This window comes from Siphateles boraxobius, unplaced genomic scaffold (genome assembly GCF_051911475.1).
Source record: "Siphateles boraxobius isolate OS27281-9 unplaced genomic scaffold, OSU_SipBor_1 33, whole genome shotgun sequence".
NCBI lineage: Eukaryota > Metazoa > Chordata > Actinopteri > Cypriniformes > Leuciscidae > Siphateles > Siphateles boraxobius.
In genome coordinates, this window is record NW_027508953.1 from 2196912 (window position 1) to 2218846 (window position 21935).

General features: G+C 42.8%; 1 protein-coding gene across 4 annotated transcripts in view; it reads right to left on the reverse strand.

Annotated features, from left to right (window-relative positions):
- The window catches only part of LOC143701569 (uncharacterized), a 58358-nt gene extending 37233 nt beyond the window's left edge, over nucleotides 1-21125 (reverse strand). Inside the window, exon 1 of one of the 4 annotated variants that reach the window (XM_077194961.1) lies at nucleotides 20540-21125. In XM_077194961.1, the coding sequence (XP_077051076.1) occupies nucleotides 20540-20606 (67 nt within the window). In that variant the 5' untranslated portion in view covers nucleotides 20607-21125. The remainder of the gene's footprint in view (nucleotides 1-20539) is intronic. The other 3 variants (XM_077194958.1, XM_077194959.1, XM_077194960.1) reach the window with 3 other exon arrangements.
- Nucleotides 21126-21935: the final 810 nt, after the last annotated feature.

Sequence of the window (21935 nt, forward strand, 5' to 3'; positions counted from 1 at the left end):
ACTCCCTCCCTACTCGGCTCCTTCCAAAGCCACGCCCCCAAAACAAATGAACGCGCGATCCCGGCCATTCGCTCAGCTGGAAGAGTCGGACGTGTTTACCAGCTTTACCAGATGTAGTGACATCATGTCAGAATCACAAGTAATAAAATAACTAACTTTATCAGTATGAATATAAACAATTAACATGGCTGTTAGTACTCACTATCCAGCTTGCATAACGATACTTGTAAAGTTTAAAATATTTTACTAGCTCGTAACGGAATCAAACTCAATATAAGGCAAAGCTATAAATAGCTTCATTGATACACGTTTGCCGTTACTATCAGTTACACTGTGATGAAGGTGAATTTGTAAGATTCATAACATAAGATTGTTTACAGATAAACTGAATTACATACACTCAAACACCTTCTCACAACTGCATTGCAGACCCAAGATAATATAACACACACACACACACAACATATATTGTATAGCACATACAGATACAACATAAAGACATATGTAAACATATGTAGAGCATATAACAACAAACCAAACGTGAAAAAACGGAGTAGGTAGAGTTCACGGTGAAAATAGGAACACAGTTTAGGCAGAGGGTAAAGCTAGGTATAAAAATAGATCCCCTAAACTTTTTAACCTAAAGTTAGATTCGGCGAAATTAAATAAAACAGCTTTCGACTGCAGATAGGCCTATTGCTTATTTATCGTCTCAACCCTGGCTCACTAACAGTAACGTTATACTAGTCGACACCAAAGTTACACTGTCATAGCTAAGCCAGTACCGTTAGTTATGCTACGTAACGTTAGGTAGCTAATATTAGGTAGTTAGGTGTGCTAGTGATACATGCTTCATGAAAAAATAAATGCCATCAAAATGAAAACAGCAAGATTACCTGTCCAGCAGAAATAAAGCCATCATGGAGTCACTTTCAGCCCCTTGAGATCACTCAGTAGTAGCCGACGCTGGAAAGCCACGCCGACTCTCTTATGATTTCTTTATTTATCCAAAGACTTTTTGTTCATAGCCTTTTCAAATACTGTCTTCCTTTTTTTAACTCGTTTGACTTCGCTGCCTCTATATGCAGGTAACGTTACTGAGAATTGTGACTGTTCTTTCTCTGCCATAATTGTTTGTTATTACTAGCTTCCGTTCCTTTTCAAACGGGTGCGCGCATTTGGGCTCCTCCTGTATCAGCAGAGGTGGTATCCATGGTAGCGAGGGAGAGTGACAGTCGCCCCAGCCAATCATTTCTTTCGTCCCGAATGGAATAATGAGCTGTGTTTATTACAGTCCTGAGAGAACTACAGACACTCGATTTTTATAATTTATTTTCCAGAGTACTTACATTTTAATTATGCATTGATATATAAAGACAGTTTGAAAAAAATTGGAAAAAAATATTTTTGGGGATTTCTACCTACAATACCTTTAATGCTGATCTAATTGATGAGATGCTGAACTAAGTCACACTATTTGACAAATTTAGTACTGATTAGAAAATAATGCCAAAGAAATAAAATAAATAAAAGCTTCTGCCCTGTTAGACTCAAAAGTTAGACTACATCTTTTTTTGGGGACAAAGAACAAAAATATTGACTGTGAAAAATGTGATAATATTTGCTAGGTTATTATTAACTATTTAGCATGACCTTCAGTCATGCATGTAAGCATGTTTGGAGACAAAAATTATATACATTGGTTTTAATTTTTTTAAAGAAATTAATACTTTTACTCAGAATGGATGCATATATTTGATTAAAAGTGACAGTAAAGACATAATGCTACAAAAGATTTCTATATCAAATAAATGCTGTTCATTTGAACTTTCTATTCATCAAAGAATCCTGAAAAAAACATTTGAATCACCGTTTCCACAAAAAAATATGAAGCACCACAACTGTTTTCAACATTAGTAATCAGAAATATTAAAACAGTTATCATTAGAATGATTTCTGAAGGATCATGTGACACTGATGCTGAACATTCAGCTCTGATCACAGGAATAAATGACATATATTCAAATAGAAAACAGTTATTTTAAATTGCAATAATATTTCACAATATTACTGTTTTACTGTACTTTTTATCAAATAAATGCAGCCTTGGTGAGCTGAAGAGACTTCTTTAAATTACAAAAATCTTACAAAACCCTAATATTTGAAGGGTAGTGTAATAAATATTTTTCAATTACAACAATGCTACAAGTGATACTACCAGAATTTACTCCATAATCTATTCAAATTACAAGCTTTATCACCTAATTGAATACTAAGAAATTACTGGCGAATGTTTAAGAACAGTTTATGAATAATCTTCCTGAGAATTTCAGAAATAATTATCATCATTTCCCGAGAAAGACCCAGTTATACTTCTGATACGGTAGGAATAAACAACAGAAAAGGAGTATATTTGATGTTCCAAACAAAGCTGGAATATGACATGATAAAGTGATAAAGATCTCAAAAACAGACCGTCTACTTTAAAATAAAGAAACTCTGCAGTACATCACTGCTACCTAAACAATAACACCTGTTTCTACATGTCTAATACTGTACATCTGTGTTGTTATATTGTTTTTGTCAAGACAAGAGACGTGGCTAAGTCCAAAATCAAAGATAACTTCACAAGCAATGCAAGTAAAAACATTCACAGCACTAGAAATCCAAAACAGAAAAATGAACAGCAACAGAATTAAATGTTTCTCTTGGGGTTCTTCTGAAGCATCCAGTGGAGTGGCAACAATCTGTCTCGCAGATCAACATGACGGATAAACTGGGTTACCCACATCTGCACACACACACACACACACACACACACACACACACACACACACACACACACACACACACACACACACACACACACACACACACACACACACACACACACACACACACACACACACACACACACAGAGGAGTGCTGGAATCATCCAAACACTATTAATATTTGAGCACCCTCTGCATCTCCCCCTCAGTGAAGTCAGACACTTTCACAAATGGAAACTCAGTAACTGCCTATATCTTGATATATGACTGTGAGATTGTAGGGCAAGACTGACTTCACGGCTAAAAGGTGTTCTTCAAACTAGACAGCTCATGGCACAAAACAAAATCCTCAATCCAACATCAAGAACAACATGGCCTGAACGGTTGCCCCGATTACAGACACAACAAACAGAACAACGCCGAGCGCTTTAAACCACGACACCCGTAAGCGTAGTATTGCATCAATTGCTAATTGGTCTCCAACTGAGATACCTCGTGCTTGTTTGGTGAGTGATTATCAAGATCAATCATCTAGAAATAATCAGCATCAATAAACACTTCAACTCATTCAGGGCACAATGATACTCAAAAGATATTGTATTTTATAAGTCAGAATATGACATTTTTCAATAGTTGTTTGTGTTTTTTAATGCCGTTTTTTTTAAAGCCTTTGACCTCAGATCAGTAAAAATAAGATAAGCCGCTTTAAGTGATTTTTATCCTTCTATATTAAAGCTGCCCTTGAGTGGTCTAATGGAAAGAGCATCGAAATGTATATATGCATGCTTAAACCGTGCGTTTATGTGTGTGTGGAGGTGAAGGATGTCAGCACAGGGACTGTGTTTATATGAGCAGTGACCCACATCTATCCATCCACATGTTTTGGCAGCTGCCTTCAGTAACATAGCCATGAAATTTCAACGGGTTTACTTTCTTAATACATGTTTCTGAACTTACTGCTTATTTAAATATATGCATTTGGCAGACACTTTTATCCAAAGTTACTTACATTGCATTTAAGAAATTTATTTTTTTCAATTCATGCATTCCATTGGGAATCAAACCCATAACCTTGGCATTGCTAGTGCCATGCTCTACTGTTTGAGCTGCAGGAAGGCTACAAGCATCATTTATCAGTGTATGTTATCACACATAAGTCTGACCTGTCTTTGTAATTTTGTTTGTGCAACATAATATATATATATATATATATATATATATATATATATATATATATATATATATATATATATATATATATATATATATATATACAATAATAAGTAAACCTACACTCAAATTCCAAGTGGATTTCTGAGAAATAAAAGGGATAGATAATGACCCCTTAAAAATCCCATGCGCAAGAGTTCAGGATAATTTTAAAGAGCTGTGCACAAAACTATCCAGGCCCACACACAACCAATTCCACCAAAAGCTCAACACATTTCCTCAGAATCTTTTGGCTAATTCAATGTTTTCTGCTAACAATAAGAGTGCATTACTCTCAGCTTTGGCCAACCCATGTCATGGCCGAACGTAAAAGAATTGAAGATAATCATTTCTGAAAGGTGTCATGGAATCACAATCCACTGAGGAGTAAAAATTTACAACAAAAAAAATAAAACTCACCAAGGCTGCATTTATTTGATCAAAAATACAGTAAAATTGTGAAATAGCATTAGAGTTTAAAATAAATTTCCAGCACCATTACTCTAGACTTCAGTGTCGATTGATCCTTTAGAAATCTTAGAAATCATTCTAATATGCTGATTTGCTGCTCAAGAAACATTTATTAATATTTTCAATGTTGAAAACAGTTGTGCTTCTTAATATTTTTGTGGAAACCGTGATGATTCTTTGATAAATAGAAACCTCAATAGAACAGCATTTATTGAAAAAAAGAAATATTAAGTAACACTATAAATGTCTTTACTGTGACTTTTGATCGATTTAATGCATCCTTGCTGAACAAAATAATAAATTTTACAAATCAAACTTTTGAAGAGTAGTGTATTCAAAAAGATAATAAAAAACCTGTATCATTTACATTTTAATGATAATAAAAAAATGAAGGAAATAATAAAATATACAAACCAAATATTATGCGATACTAGCTTTATACAAGCTATTATCATTTTTGTACTGCAGAATTTGCCCAAACGACAAAATTCCTACCTGAAATTTACCAGAGAGCAAAATCGTGCCCCAAATCATACACTGTGCGTGTTTAAATTCATGCAAAAAAACCCCCCAAAAAAACAGTGAAACCGTATGACAGGTGTGTAGAGAAGGTATATGGGATTGTCCATGTCATGTCTAGCTGTCTCTATGCACTGTAGCAGAAGAGAACAGATATAAATATGTAAAACAGAGCAAACTGATACAGCCTGTCATAACAGTCGATCCTGGCAAAAGTGTCAGGAGTACATGCTCTCTGACATATCAGTATAAAATGGCTTTTGAAAGTCATAATTATGAAAACCAGTGGAAAGGACAGTGAATCAGACGGTTAGATCTCTGGACGTCAGGTGTTTTGATTCTGTACTGTAATCTGCTTTTAGAGTAAAGTACCTGCTAAATAAAAAGCAATTGTCTAAATGCAGCCAAACAGAGCAAAAAGCGAAGTGTTAAGGAGGAAATGCCCTTGTAATTCCCTTCACGCTCCTTCCATTAGGAGCTACTTGATGCTGAGGTCATTTAATGGAGGACGGATAACCTGTCTCTTCCAAGCCAAGATGAAAGCGGAAATGACACCGGCGGCTACCCAAGCCTCCATGACTCGATATTTAAAACACACAAATAGAAGATCAGGCAGCGTTCTGTGAAGAGCAGCTAATATTACATTCCTCATATGACCGTGTCTATAAATACCTACGTGTCTCAGACACACTTGGGGGAAAGTGTTAATCAGATTTCCTGCAGCACAAGCTGTGGCGACACAAGAACCGTTTTGAAGGTCACCAGAAGCAGATGTGAGAACATCAGGGAAAGAACCCAAGAAATTCTGAGTCATGTGACTCATTCCCAGCAGGAGACGCCTTCTGAGATCACGACACATGCTGCAGACTCTCTCCCACCACATCATAATACATATTTCTCCACCAATTGCATAGAGCATCTGTTTTAGATTATATTACGACTGCTGAAACACTTTAAGGTGTGGCAATGCTGTTTCTAGATCAGTGTTATGTGGCAATAATGATGAGCAAAGGGGTACAAACGCACTTGTGCAGCTGCGGCGCTAATATTAGTAGGCCAGTTCTGTGACCACACTGGACGGGCGACGGACGGGGTGTGTGAACACACACAAGCACATGCTAACGACTGTTTTCTCTTTCTTAAACACTCATGTCTCTCGTCAACGACGCACTGATGGCTACAGCTGCTGGTGAACCAGTTGAGACTTCATATGTGCACCACACAAAGTTCATGCCAACAGCCTTAACATACACTAAACAACAGCATCTGACACTTACACACACTGTGTTCAACATATACAAACCAGGGCCAGAAATAAACCTTTTTTTTCAGAGGCTTTTATTGCAGCTTTTTTTATTGCAGCAATGCAGTAAAAGAACAATTTTTGGTTCATCAAAGAACCTTTCGGTGAACATTTCTTGAAATAACCTTTTTTTTTTCTTAGTGTGAAGAATATCATAATAATCTAAAGAACCTTTTTACACTTTAAAGAGCCTTTTGCAGAATAGAAAGGTTCAGTGGATGTAAAAGGTTCTTCATGGAACCATTGATGTCACTAAAAAAAGTGTAGTGTAGAGTGTAGAACACACTGAATGTCGCTTCATTTGCATTAAATACTTTATATTTAGATAATGCAAATAAATTGTCAATCTGAACAATTATGGCTGTTACTTAGAATGAATAAAATAAACATCACAATGGAATAGCATCTGTAAATAATACACAGTAGGCTTGTACAAATGTTTGATAAAAGCAATAAGCCATTAAAGGATGTGAAATAGATCATTATATATATAAAATTAATCCAATATTACAATATTAAATACATTCGATATTCCCACAGCTAAGGGGGCATTGTGCTTTTCTAAACAAAGCTTAACTCTGGTAAAATCACCATTTAAGCACAACCTGTAATGGCTTATTGTTTTATTACAGTAAAATACTGTTGGACACTATAATCAGAAAAACTACTAAATATTTTAATTTTGAAATGTTTTATAGTCCAGGACTCCAGGCACACCAGAGTCTCAACAACCACACTTTGTTGATTCTACATAGAGACCACCAACCCTGTAGACAAGGCGTAAAAAAATAAACAGAGCCCACGGACCATTGGAGTAAACTCTAAAAGTTCATTTCAACAAAAGAAAACACTATGTCAGGATTTATAGAGCAAAAGAAAGCTTTGAAAACAGGAAGACTTTTAAATTCTCAACTATTCTGTAGAACTTTAGGACATCGCATAATGTGCTTACAGAAGTCTGAAAATCCCTTTTGCTCTGAAAGGATGAAATAAATCCAACCAATGTATATACTGAAAGTGCTCAGTAAAGTTTGCTAGAATGCCACAAGCTTGAATATAATGGAAACTAGACTCTGGGCATGTAACATTGTTTCTAATTACAGAAAAAAATTACTGCATTTCTGCATAAATTAGCATAAATAACCACCGTTTACAAACATTCTCTCAGCACACCAACAATGAAATGCATTATTCAGAAATTATTCAAAGTTTGACCTCATTTTCAGATCTCTGTGTTGGTAAACACACATTCATTCCGGTTCATTTCAAATCTTCTGTCCTTGAGGAGATCCTGTTTTCTCATGTTCTGAGGAATTCAATTCGCACGCCCAGCTTACGTAAGACATAGACAGATTTCCACTGTTTTCCTGCCGCCAAGAGAAGTCATTATGCAACAGTGAAGACTTGATCTAATCACACAAATTCTCACTTTGTTTACATTTCGGCTGCTGCGACAAAACAACTTTGCCAACAAAAACACGATCGTGACTTCCACGACTCTGCAGACGCCACACCTCATCATTGAAGCAGAACTGCACATTATTAAGATGATTAATCTCTAATTTCATAGTGCAAACAGTCAGTTTTTAAAAAGGAATAGTTCTGATCTAAAACGTCATTATGAGCGTTTAGGTAAACAGATCGCGGAGTGGAAAGAACTGCCAAATGATGGTGTTTCTCCATGTTAAGTCCATGACTTCACTGTCTGGCTATTGCTGCTTAAGGTTATTAAGAGGTCACTGAAAAATCTGTTATTGATGTTCTAAGAGGAAAGAAGGACATCCAGGTCATCCAGATATCCAAGTCCAAGTAGAGCCGGATGTGCATTTCCTAAACTTCCTACGGTTGTATAAAACTAAAGCAGAAAGCAAAAATTTGAATGGAGAAACAGCTCTCTTGTTTGACAACTCAAATCTTTGTGGATCTCTGAGGTTAACTATATGGATAACTTCTAATTAAAGGGATAGTTCACCCAAAAATGAAAATTCTGTCATAATTTACTCACCCTCATGTCGTTCCAAACTCGTAAGACTTTTTTTTTTTTCATTTTTGGAACACAAATGAAGGTCCTCCCTATACGCAAAGTATGCAAATTATGCTAGTTATTGCCCCTTGTGATTAATATCATTTTAGTTTCGTTTTTGATTTTGGCTTCCAATGATTATTAAAACATTATGCCGCATTCCGTTCCTTTTTTTTTAAAGCCTTGCTACGTGATATACAAAGCATCATACAAACATGTAACGTGACTATCGTAATATACAGTCTCCTGTCGGACATGCTCGATACTAAAAAAAAATAAAAAAAAATAGTTGAAATCAAAAACACACAAACATATGTTAGATTGTTCATCTTGGGGAGTTTTCACTTAAACACATTTAGTTATGTCTAAATTGAATGCTTGTCAATAGCTATGTTAAATCTGTGGATCTTACTGCTGGTGTCTGTCATTTATTATTAATAAAACAACAAAAAGAAAAAGAGAGAATTATTCACTGCTCTTCACTGAATAACTTTAATAGGAATCAATGAATATTTAAATAATACTGTGAAGACTATGCAGTGGTTTCTTTTTTACATATGATGACTTTTTTTAAATTTCTGTATTGTAAACTATTATTTTTAGAGTCGTTTTTCTTGTATCTTTTTTATATTGTATTCGTCCTATTGTTTGTAATTTTCTTCTTTTTTATTGCGTTACTGTTTAACCTGCTCTGAAAAAAAAAAGAAAACTCGATCAAGAGGTTGGGGGTCATTTTAGGGTTTATTTTAATGCACTGATACGGGCCCCTTAAAGGTTTGCTTAGGGCCCCCAGAAGTCTAGGACCGACACTGGGGTGAACAATTGATGACAGAATTTTCATTTATGGGTGAACTAACTTTTTAACCATGAAATATTGTACAAAATACTGAAAATGTGTTGATCTATATACTACTGCATTGAAGAATGCACTAATAAACTAGTGCAAAGAAAAATGTATGTAAATTTTTAAGGCCAGACAAGTAGTTTGTTGAGAGTTGATTTGTGAAGAAGGACTACACGCATGCGCACATATATATTCAAACACGCATAACTATCGACTGAACACGTGATGCGCATGTGCGTGTCGTCTGCGTTTTCGCAGGTTTGCGTTTTAGAGGTTTGTACAGAGAAAACGGATAATCGTTTTCACCTTCGAACCTATTTGAGGGAGTGCGTTCTCGAGACACCAGTGCGGCCCATAAGTTAATAACTATGATCTTCGCAACTGAAGTGAATCAGTCAAGACTTTAGCTGGACAATATCTTTGTCTGTGGTAAAGCCCAAACAATCTGTTTTGGTAATTTCTATTATCTGTGTAAAGCTGCTTTGAAACAATCCATACTGTTAAAAGCGCTTTATAAATGGTGACTATAAGAAACCAGAAACCAAAATACTGATCTGCAGAACTTATAATGAAAAACGTCTCGGTTACGTATGTAACCCTCGTTCCCTGAGTAGGGAACGGAGACGTTACGTCGGATGACGACGAATGGGGTTTCGCTTAGAACACCTATCGACTTCGAGTATTACAAAACGAGCCAATGGCAAGGAAATGCCATGGGTCTGCGGGATTTGCATGGCGTAACTCCGTCCCACCTCGTGGGTATAAAGGGAGGACGCCGGCAACAGGCAGATATGTTTCTTCGCTGAGGAGCCAAGACTGAGCTCAGGCGATCCCCGCGGTACAGCGGAAAGTGGCAGGCAGACGTAACGTCTCCGTTCCCTACTCAGGGAACGAGGGTTAAATACGTAACCGAGACGTTCCCTTTCGTTGTCACTCCGAGTTACGTCGGATGACGACGAATGGGGTTACCAGTCTAATCACGCCACCTTCTCAGCTGTCTTCCAGTGCCCTGCGTAAATCTGAGATCCCTGTCGTGAGACTGGCACGGACGAAGGACTCCTATTTAGCACAGGAATACCAAGGTACACTGGGGAGCATATCCCAAGTTCAGGGGAAATATGCAATTACTGCCAACCCAGAGGGGGGGACTTAGAGAATACACATGTGACCCGAAGGAGACATGGAGAACACTGGGGTGTCCAGCCGCAGGTGGAATATTTCAACCCCAGGGGTGGCAAGGTGGCTTGCCAAGGGAAAGACACACGCTCAGAGAGGCTTACAGTGGAAATACACATGTGGGGGTCGCTCAGAGGAGGGACCATGCACACGGGAGGCACCTAGCCGACGCACAGGCAATAGACACTGGCGCCAACGTCAGGAGTGCTGGAGGAACTCAGGGCTTTTCGGGGAAGCTCACCTGAGGAGAATATCGCACGTATCCAGTCCGTGGAGTGGAATGGCGAGCAAGCGAAGACACCTGAGCGGGTCCAGTACTAGCTGGTTGAAGCGAGTACATGAGAGGACACTGGCTCCACTCGGAGATTGTAGAATCTGGCGAATGTGTTAGGTGTCGCCCAGCCTGCAGCTCTGCAGATTGTCTGTTAGCGAGGCGCCATGCGCTAGAGCCCAAGAGGATGCCACACTCCGGGTGGAGTGGGCGGTCACACCAAGGGGGCACGGTCGACCTTGCTGCTGGTATGCCAAGGCAATGGCGTCCACTATCCAGTGAGACAACCTTTGCTTGGAGAGAGCCTTTCCCTTCAGCTTCCCACCATAACAGACAAAGAGCTGGTCAGAGGTCCTGAAACACTGCGTCCTGTCTACATAGGCGCGGAGGGCGCGTACTGGACAGAGCAGTGCCAAGGCTGGGTCTGCCTCCTCCGGGGGCAGCGCTTGCAGGTTCACCACCTGGTCCCGGAAGGGAGTGGTAGGAACCTTGGGCACATATCCAGGCCGGGGTCTCAGGATCACGTGAGAGTAAGCCGGCCCAAATTCCAGGCACGCTTCGTCAACGGAGAATGCATGCAAGTCCCCCACCCTCTTGATGGAGGCCAATGCAACCAGGAGCGCTGTCTTCATAGACAGGAACTTAAGCTCCACTGATTGCAAAGGCTCAAAGGGAGCACTCCGCAGGGCAGTTAGAACCACTGAGAGGTCCCAAGAGGGAACGAGAGGAGGGCGAGGAGGATTCAGTCTCCTCGCTCCTCTCAGGAACCTGAAGATCAGGTCGTACCTTCCAACAGACTTACCTTCGACTGGGTCATGGTGTGCGGCAATAGCGGCAACATAGACTTTCAGGGTGGAGGGAGACAGCCTTCGCTCCAGCCTATCTTGAAGGAAGGAAAGCACGACACTAATCGAACATCTCCGGGGGTCTTCTCGGTGAGAAGAGCACCAGTTGACGAAGAGGTTCCACTTCAACGCGTAGACGTGTCTCGTGGGCGACGCTCTAGCGGAAGTGATGGTAGCCGCCACCGTAGGTGGAAGGGTACTCAAACCTGCTTCGTCCCGTCCAGGAGCCACACGTGGAGGTTCCAAGGATCGGGACGAGGGTGCCATAGGGTGCCCCGTCCCTGAGAAAGGAGGTCCTTCGTCAGGGGAATCGGCCAAGGAGGTACTGTCGCGAGGAGTACTAGTTCGGAGAACCAGGTCCGGGCGGGCCAGTACGGCGCGACCAGAATGACCTGCTCCTCGTCCTCCCTGACGTAGCGCAAGGTCTGCGCAAGAAGGCTCACTGGGGGAAACGCATACTTGCGGCCCTGCGGCCAGCTGTGCGCCAGAGCATCCGTGCCGAGCGTGCCCTCGGACAGGGAATAAGACTGGGCGCAATGGGTCGAGTCGTGGGAGGCAAACAGATCTATCTGTGCGTCCCCGAACTGGTCCCAAATCAGCTGGACCGACTGGGGATGGAGTCGCCATTCTCCAGGGAGTGGCTGAAGCCGTGAGAGCTCGTAGGCTGCACAGTTCAGGGCTCCGGTGGAAATAAATGGCATGAAGCGACCTCAGATGCTTCTGACTCCATATGGGGAGGTGGCGAGCGAGTTGCGACAAACGGCAGGAGCGTAGACCACCTTGATGGTTGATGTACGCTACAGTGGCGGTATTGTCTGAGCGGACTAGTACGTGTTGGTTCTTGAGCACGGCCCGGAAGCGGCGCAAAGCAAGACGTACGGCCAGCAACTCGAGGCAATTGACATGCCAGAGGCGACGGGGTCCTGTCCAGGAGCCCGCGGCAGCACGTCCATTGCACATGGCACCCCAGCCCGTGGAGGAGGCATCTGTCGTTACAACAACATGCCGCGAAGCTCGTTCCAGGGGCACTCCGGCCCGTAGAAAACTGAGGTTCGACCACGGGGTGAAGGTCTGACGGCAGGTCGGAGTAACTGTTACTCGGAGGGTGCCGTGTTGCCATGCCCACCTCGGGACTCGGTCGCGAAGCCAAAGCTGAAGCGGTCTCATATGAAGCAATCCGAGCGGCGTTGCCGCGGCTGCAGAAGCCATATGCCCAGGAGCCTCTGAAAAAGTTTCAGTGGAACCGCACTCTTGCCCTCGAACTGTCTCAGGCAAGTCAGCAGTGACTGCGCGCGCGCTAGCTCGTAAGCTGCGCGGACATGGCGACCGAGTCGATATCCATACCGAGAAAAGAGATCCTCTGCACGGGGCAAAGTTTGCTCTTCTCCCAGTTGACCCGAAGGCCCAGACGAGCTAGGTGCCGAAGCACTAGGTCCCTGTGTTCGCAACCTGAACTCGAGAGTGAGCTATGATCAGCCAGTCGTCGATATAACTCAGGATGCGAACCCCGTGTTCCCGAAGGGGAACAAGGGCAGCCTCGACGACCTTCGTGAAGATGCGAGGAGACAGGGCTAGCCCGAAAGGGAAAACCGCGTACTGGATGCCTGCCCCTGAAAGAAAACCGAAGGAACGGTCTGTCCGAAGTAGGCGTCCTTCAGGTCGATCGCTGCAAACCAATCCTGGGCCGTATGCATTCGAAAACGCGTTTGAGCATCTTGAACGGCATCCTGTGAAGAGAGCGGTTCAGCACGCGCAAGTCCAGGATTGGCCGTAACCCACCGGTTTTATTGGGGACAATGAAGTAGGGGCTGAGAAGCCGGCTGGACCTCATCTCGGCTGGAGGGACAGTCTCGATTGCGCCCTTCGCCAGCAGGGTGGCAATCTCTGCTCTCCTGAAGGGGGCATAGCCACCGACAAAAGTGGAGCGGACTCCCCAAGTGGGGAGGAGACCGTGCGAACTGAATCGCATAGCCGAGCCTGATAGTCCGCGCGACCCAGCGGGACAGACGGGGAAGCTCTAACCAGGCTCCCAGGAACTGAACCAGCGGGATCATGCGACCACAGGCGTCCCCCCGGAGGGGCAGCGAAGCGGAGTAACTGGCCCAGACGTGGACGGCATAGCGGCCCGATGTGGGGGCACAGTTAGCAACCGCGCCCTGGCAGAGGGGCCAGGGGAGGACCAGGCTGGTCGTCCCGCGGGGGCCTGCTCTGCCAGGGGTCTGGCGACAGAGGGGGACAGGGGCGAAGCGGTCCGTGGACGGCACGCCATGTCAACCACCTCTGGGACAGAGGGGGACGAGGAGAGCACGGCTTGTGGGCGGCGCTCTGTGACGTCCGAGAACTCTGTGCTCAGAGACGGGAGAATCAGCTCTTTGGAGAATAAGGATTCTTCCCCGGCCCTCCCCGGGGAAAAGAGTGGTCCTGCTACCAACTCCTGGAAAGAACTGAGTCCCATCTCTGAGGAGCCCAACTCAAGAGCGCCGCTTAACCCGGCGTGTAGCGGGGTGCGGGGCTGGAGAGGACTGTGGCGTCCGCCCGCGGCCCCCAGAGCCGGCCCGTGAACGGGCGGGGTGGGAGCCGCGGGGGGGCGCCCTCGGCAGTGGGCAGACCGAGGGATCTGAGCGGACAGCGGGGCCGTCGGGACAGAATCAACCTCAGTCTGCTCCACCGCCGAGGTGCCCGTCTCACGAGCGCCACTTAACCCGGCGTGTAGCGGGGGGCGGGGCTGGAGAGGGCTGTGGCGTCCGCCCGCGGCCCCCAGAGCCGGCCCGTGAACGGGAGGTGGGAGCCGCGGGCGGTGGGAGCCGCGGGAGGGCGCCTTCGGCGGTGGGCAGACGAGGGATCTGAGCGGACGGCGGGGCCGTCGGGACAGAATCAACCTCACTCTGCTCATGGGCGGCTGAGAGCTGTTGGGCAAGCCCTCAACCGCACCGCCGAAGAGGCCGACCTGGGATATGGGAATGTCGGACAGACGGGTCCGCGCGACATCCAGCACATCAGACAGGTTCAGCCACAGACTGGTGAGCATCACCTGACCCAGGGAGCGTACGGCCACTTTCGTCGCTCAGAGAGCAAGGTCAGTGGCGGCGCGCAGCTCAGTGAAGAGCCCTGGGTCAGTCCCGCCCTCGTGCAGGTCCATGAGCATCTGGGTCAGGGACCAGCAGAATGACCATGGCATGCAGTGAGGCGGCTGCCAGTCCCGTGGCGCTATAGGATCTCGCCACAAGCGTAGACGAAAAACTACAGGCCACGGGCGGGTGCTTAGGATTGCGCCGAGAAGAAGCACTCTGAGGACACATAGCATCGCAACAGAGCGTTCAGCCGGGGGGACCCCAGTGTACCCAAGGGCAGCGGCCCCATCGAGGGGAGGAAAGGCGGATGAGATCAGCGAGCGGTCCTGAGAAGACAAGGGGGTCTTCTAGGACTTCGAGATCTCATCATGCACGTCCGGGAAGAGAGGTATTGGGGTTTGCCACGGACGAGGGTCGGCGGCCTTACCCAAAACCAATCGTCCCAGGAAAGCATGGCCGTCCTCTCCGGATCAGACTCAGGCACAGCCGTATGCACACCGGAAGGTGGCAGCTGTGACGAGCCCTCACTTCCAGAAGACTCAAGCCCACCTAGTGATGCTGCAACAGACATGGCATCTTCCTCTGTAGCTTCAACTGAAACACGCGGGCCACCAGAGGGTAGACTCGCGGGAATCAGCAGTTCACTAGCGGGCACCGTCATTGAAGAGGGGGGCTGGGGTCACGGACACATAGTCGGCGCCTTGTTCCAGACCGTAACCCTCAGGTCACCCTGGCCACCCGCCGAAGATCGGGGGGTGGATGAGGGGACTCTCACTCTTGCGAGTTCACCGAGTCTCGACCTATTTATGACGCGATGATCACGTTCCCTTGCGAGAACATGAGTCACCCACGAGCGCTGTTCAAGCATGATCAAACACACTAGACAGCGCTCGTGCCCATCAGAGTCCGATACCAGTCCGCTGCAACCAGAAATGCACGGGCGAGCCGTCTTTAAAAAGACGTGCCGCGTGCGAGCTCTTTTATGAGAGGAGAGAAAAAACTCCGCGATGTTGAAGCGCACAGGGAGACACACACACACTGGCAGATTACTGCACAGATCAGCAGGCACTGTGAGCTCGCTGCAGATCGCCGTCACACCAACACCGGAGAGAGAAGCTCGTCTCGTAGAGCGAAGTCAGAGATGACTGTGGAGTGAAGAAATGCTCCTGGCTCCGAAGCGAAAACATATCTGCCTGTTGCCGGCGTCCTCCCTTTATACCCACGAGGTGGGACGGAGTTACGCCATGCAAATCCCGCAGACCCATGGCATTTCCTTGCCATTGGCTCGTTTTGTAATACTCGAAGTCGATAGGTGTTCTAAGCGAAACCCCATTCGTCGTCATCCGACGTAACTCGGAGTGACAACGAAAGGGAACCATATTTTATCAATTTGGCAGCTAGAGATCACCGATTACCGATCACCAAAATCATGATCTGCCGATTGGCGATCACTGCCGATCACAGAATGGCAGGGGAATGGGAATCTTTTATCTATAATCTAGCAGAGTTTGCACCATTTGTCAAAATGTGTTTATTTAATTGTATTTAGAAAAGGAGATGTCTTAAGGCTACTGTAGGCCAGCTTTCCCAAATAAGGCAGAGTAACATTAAATTATTCCAAACAAAGAGGGGTCAGGCAGACCAACACACATCAGATCAGCCTAATTGGAGGAGATCAAGTTACACTTAGGCATATTTGGAAATTGTAGCCTCTTAATACACCCACTACATTTACTAATTGGCAACAAAATGTACAACTTGTTACACCAAAACTGGCTACTGATAAAAGGACAAAACTATGGCAAGTTTTTTTCTGTTATTATTATGAACGTCTGATGTAGTTGAGCAGAATGCTCTTTTTATGAAGTTACTTCATTAAAGGACATATTTAATGAGATTATGCCTGAAAAGGTTTTGGATTTTTTATCATATGTTCATTTAAAAATATATATTGTATAAAATTACTTCTTGTTTTGTTTTGTTTTATTGTATTTATATGATATTTGTATTTTTATAATTGAATTTTTGCCATGAAAATAAATTTGAATGCTGACATGGCATTAAATAAAATAATCTGAATCTGATGTAGTTGAGGAACCAACTACGTCAGATCAAAAAAAATAAAATACCACCAACACTTTTGAAACATCTCGTGGCACGAATGTACCAATACAAATAAATAAAAACATCTCCAGTTAACTCAGAGCATTCATTTTGTTCATTTGTTAAATAAGAGGCGATCTAGCGCTGAAATGTTTTTTTTTTTATCAAGTGATCAAAGTGCTCGTTGCCGCAGCGATCAGTGGCTCAGATACCGCGTTCTGTTGTGGCTCGCGCGGTGCACGGTCTCCACTCGGACAAGCACTTCAATCCGTTGGGAGACTCCCCATTCGTTCCGGTGAAGGGGAACTCATGTTGCCACTGCCAAGCTCCACTCTGCTGTTGTGTGCCCGTGCGCCACGCATGCAGGTGGGAAAAAGTTGCGCGAGTAAATTACGTCACGTGATCGGCTTTTTTGATCGGCGCTTTTGGGGTTCGCCGATCAATCTATTTTTAGCCAATATCGGCCGATCATGATCGGCGTCCGATCAATCGGAGCATCCCTATTGGCAGCACAAGAAGACTATACAGTAAAAAATCTGTTATTGATGTTCTAAGAGGAAAGAAGGACATCCAGGTCATCCATATACAGTAAAAATCTCATATAAACTGGATTTTTTTAAAAGACTGAGGATAATAACATTGCGTTTCTGTTTGGCAAGATGGTCTGAGTGGTTGCTATCTCATAAAAGTCTTGCAAATTTAATCTCTGATATTATTTAAGCAAATAAATAATATTAGAAAACATACACTGTCCTATAAGCTGTTTCCAGGCAGATTTTATAACTCTCTCTAGTTCTCGTCTTTTTTTGTCTCATCTTGTTGCTCTTCCGCCCACATAAAACTTCAGATTCAGGCCTCTGAAAAACAAACATCTCACATTCAAATGAAATCCTTCCATGCTGCTGCTTCCCTCCTCTCTCTATTCCTTCCTCCTCCCTTTCCTTTTCCGTCTTCCCACACGGTTATGACACGCAGCTCTTGCCAAAAATCCCTCCAGAAATAGAAGTCATCCCCTATTTACTTGGTCTTGTATATAACAAAATTATGTTGGAAAACAGTCTAAATGCGACACTGACTGCCATGATGTATCTAACATACAACTGTACAAAATAGGGTGATGCCACAAACTCAAATTCATATTTTCCACTGAAAGCAGAAGTAAGAAGTGGGTTTCTTGAATCTATATTTATCATGGCAAATGTTAGTTATGACATCAATTGGTATGATTTGGGAATTTAGATTATTAAAATACATTTCAAATGAATGTAAGCTTTTCAGGTTATTTAAAATGTGACTTTTGCTGTAGACAATTATTTTAAAGCATGCCTTTATTTGTTATAGCAGTATTTTTGGGTAATATTATTATGAAATTCTATTAAACCTGTTGCAAGGATACAGTGCAGTTTGCTGAGCTGGCCACTTTGGCCAGATATTGAAATTTCCAATCCTCCAAGACCTCTTGGGGAAAAAAAGCAGGAAATAATTCGTCATTGGCTCTGAGTGTCTGAGAATGAGAACGTCCACGTCATACATTACTAACACAGACAAAAGTCTTCAGCTCGAACAGCAACTCCATCCCACAGGAAATAAACCTCACAAATGTTCTCAACTGGGCTTACTCTTAAAAATAAAGATTCTTTAGTGTTTCTGTACTTTCTCAAGAGACCGTTCGGCTGTACAGTGTACTTGAGTTTCTATATGGTTCTTTGGAGGTTTTGTGAATGTGCGTATTCCTCTCAAAATTAAATATATGTGGATGAACATTTTTATTGCAAATTCTGCTGATTTAAATACGCCACCAAAATAACGTTTGCTTACAAACATAGCTATTTTGTTAAAATTGCATTTGCATTGTTGAATTGCATTCTTGTATGGCATACGGCAAATCTTCTTGGTTTTTATAGCAAGACAGCAGAGATAAAATATATAGTACGAAATAAAGTTCCGTGTGCAGTACAGAAAATTCTTTCCAATGTGTGAGAGAGAAAACCTGACAGTCTTTGTAAAGAGAGTCATACCGTCTCATCTGTGATGGGGAAACAGTGTCCCTTTGAACAAGTTCAGTCTTGAAGAGTCTTAGTCCAGAGCCCTAAACAGTCACTACAAAGCATATCAATGTTTCTGGATTCTCTGACCTCTCTCTCTCTCTCTCTCTCTCTCTCTCTCTCTCTGACTGCAGGACAAGGCCTCTTTTAGAGCTGATAATAATAATGCCACACTGCTGTCTGTGACTCAAATAGCCCAAGGTGAGAGATATACTGCTGCCACTGATCTAGAATCAGCTTTACATTCACAGGATGTGAATAACGGATACCAGAACAACATGTGGGAGGAACCAGATCAGAACGGAATGGTCCTTTAAAAAGAAGGAATGAGGTTATTAAAGAGCTACAAGAATGGCATATTACAGTAGAGGAGCTTTACAATGTAGAATTCATCATAGGCTGAAGTTTATTGGACAAAAATGAAGAGAATGAGGTCTGTTTTTAACACAGTCATCCCATAGGAATGCATTTACACTACTGAGATTCCTCCTCTTTTGCGCATTATTATAATATAGGGCCGCACAAGTGAACGTGTGGTATGCCAGCTCAGAACGGCCTTTTTGGAATTTCCAATTTTAAATCCACAAGGCGAATACCAAGAGACAAGAATGTGCTACTCAAACTAAGATTTTGTGAGATAATGACTACGATGTTTCCTTAGCGTAACACACACTGATACTTGCATTAGTCTACCTGCAAGCACACATCTGGAAGCTCTGACCTTGCCTTTAAAGGTGATTTATGAGAGGACTCTAGTAAAACTTAATGGATTACATCCTATTACATCAAACGACACTTTCATTCATAGCAGCTTACTGTGCATTATGACAAGAACCTGAGGTTAAATGATTTGCTGAAGGACACAATAGCTGTAGTTCACAAATTACACCTAATGGAATTTGAACCTGCAGCCTCTGAGTTTAAACCCACAGATAAAAATTATACACAATCCATTTGAAATATGATCCAATGCACAATTATAAACTAATTTCTCTATTTCACTTAAAAGAAATTTAGTCCAAATGTATCTGCATGAAATGCAAGTTGGGGGTGTCACTTGACATAGACTCTAATAAACATCATAAACTACAATTTTCTCCATCAGTATCTTTGTCTTCTTATTAAAAGATATTAGGCCTAATTATAATATGAATAGTATATATATAATTTGCAATTTATTTGAGAAGCAAAATGATAGATATAAGACGGTACAAACGTTACATTGGCAAATACCTTAATCTTGTTTTAAGGATTTTTAGGCAAACAATATAAAAATACTGATTAAGAACTGGTAGTCGTTAATTGCAGGATCACACTGAGTGCTGTATGATGAGCATGAGGGTTAATAATTATGGCAACTAAGAAAAACCCGTGAGCTTTCATATGGTGCTGGATAATTACTGTAATAGACAGGCGGGTAAACAGTCGTGCGCGTGGTTGTTTTTGCGCACAGCGGTACTGCGCTTAAACATATGAAACCTCTATATAAACGCAATGATGGTTTTCTCCTGGAAATATAGTGATGATCAAATGAACAAAACGTTATATATATTGTTCGAATCATGTTAGGTACAACAAATTAACAGCGTTGACATAACACGACAGATTTTCCTGACAGAAATGTGAATAACCACTATCCAGATTCCAGGTCACGCGCAACTCAGCCGCTACTTTTATCGTTTTCTTAATGACAGGAGGCACAGAAACCTCCACCTTTAACATATAAATAGAGGCATACAGTAAAAAAACAATATAAAACGACAGAAATTATGCGTAGATATGAAGACTCCCCTGAAATATTCAGCGTCCTTTGACAACCCGTGCGTTTGTCTAGGGTTTCGTGGACATTTTGTACGTATTTCTTAATTCTAGTTGTAGGCTACATACCTTTGTCTGACAGCGTCAGTTTTTCTTCAAAGCTGCTCTCTAGAGCCTTGTTCTCCATTTTGTTCATGGTTTGTGGTCAGTCATTCCATTACAGGGTCCAAAAGAGACGCGTAAAAAGAGGAACTCCCAGTTTTCAACACACCCGAATGCAGTAGCCCTTTAAATCTGATCAGTAAAAACAGTTGCGCTCTATTAAAAGAGAAAAACGATCGATAATTGATTAAATTCGTTATTCCCACTGATTTGTGTGATCTCAGCTGTGAAAACTGAAGACAGAAGAAGAGGGGGGCCCAGGTCCGGGGCCCTGCCCATCACATAGCAGCCGCTCGCCGAATACAGCCCCTCTATGCGGGACGGTCTCTGCCTGTCCACTGGACCGCACCATTGACCTGCATGGGGGACACTGACACACAGTTAACACGTTTAAAAAGGCTACTCATGTTTATACAGACAATTTTTAGTTTTATATGTCTAATTTGCTTCAATAGGCGAAGGAAAATACTGGAGTCTTCTCGTGTGTTGTAAAGAAAAGGTAGGTTTGAAGTTTTTTTCAACATGGCTCCCCCTGGTTTCTAAACGCTGGATCTGCGGTAGAAGGATGGAGGCACACATGTCCTTTAATGCATCCCACTGGAAAACTGAGGTGGATCCCATATTTTAGAAGTCATCCAATGATCCTATCGTCATCCTATGACCTGGTGGGCCTGAAAACGCAATGTATTTGATTTGAAGAATGATTAAAAAAAGATAATAAACTTGCGCATTTAGCTGAACAATTGTTCCATAAAATGAATACTATTTTAACTATAAGTAGCAACTTATAATAATAATATAAAATATAGGTAATTTTGGATGGATAGATGTTGGCAGGTTGTTGAGCGAGTTGGCAGTGTATAAGGCATTAGTTTCAAAAGGGATTATGATATATGCATATATAATAAATGTGTTCTTTTACACAAAGGCTACAGGTCAGTTTTTATAAAGTTCTCCAAAAACAACAACGAAGATTGCTCTTAATTAAATAAAAGCAGGTTGCCTTATATCTCAAACCAACTAATACATTAATATTGCATTTATTTAATCAAGTACCAGGTCTGCCTTGAAACTAGTCGTAGCAAACTGATAACATTATTATTTCTCTTAAAAAAACATTAAACATTACATTAAATTAGATTTCATTTAAAAAAATAATTTGCAACTAGAACTACAGTTAAAGATGCACTTAAGTGAACCATATCCAATACATAAATTATAATACTTAATACAGCAGCAATCAAAGACCCCCAGACCCTTCTTACCGAGACCACAACAATCTGAGACTGCTGGAAATGTTATTACGGTTCCCACTGGATTGGGTCATGTGTAAGCAAATGTGAGGCTTGTCTTATTTAATACT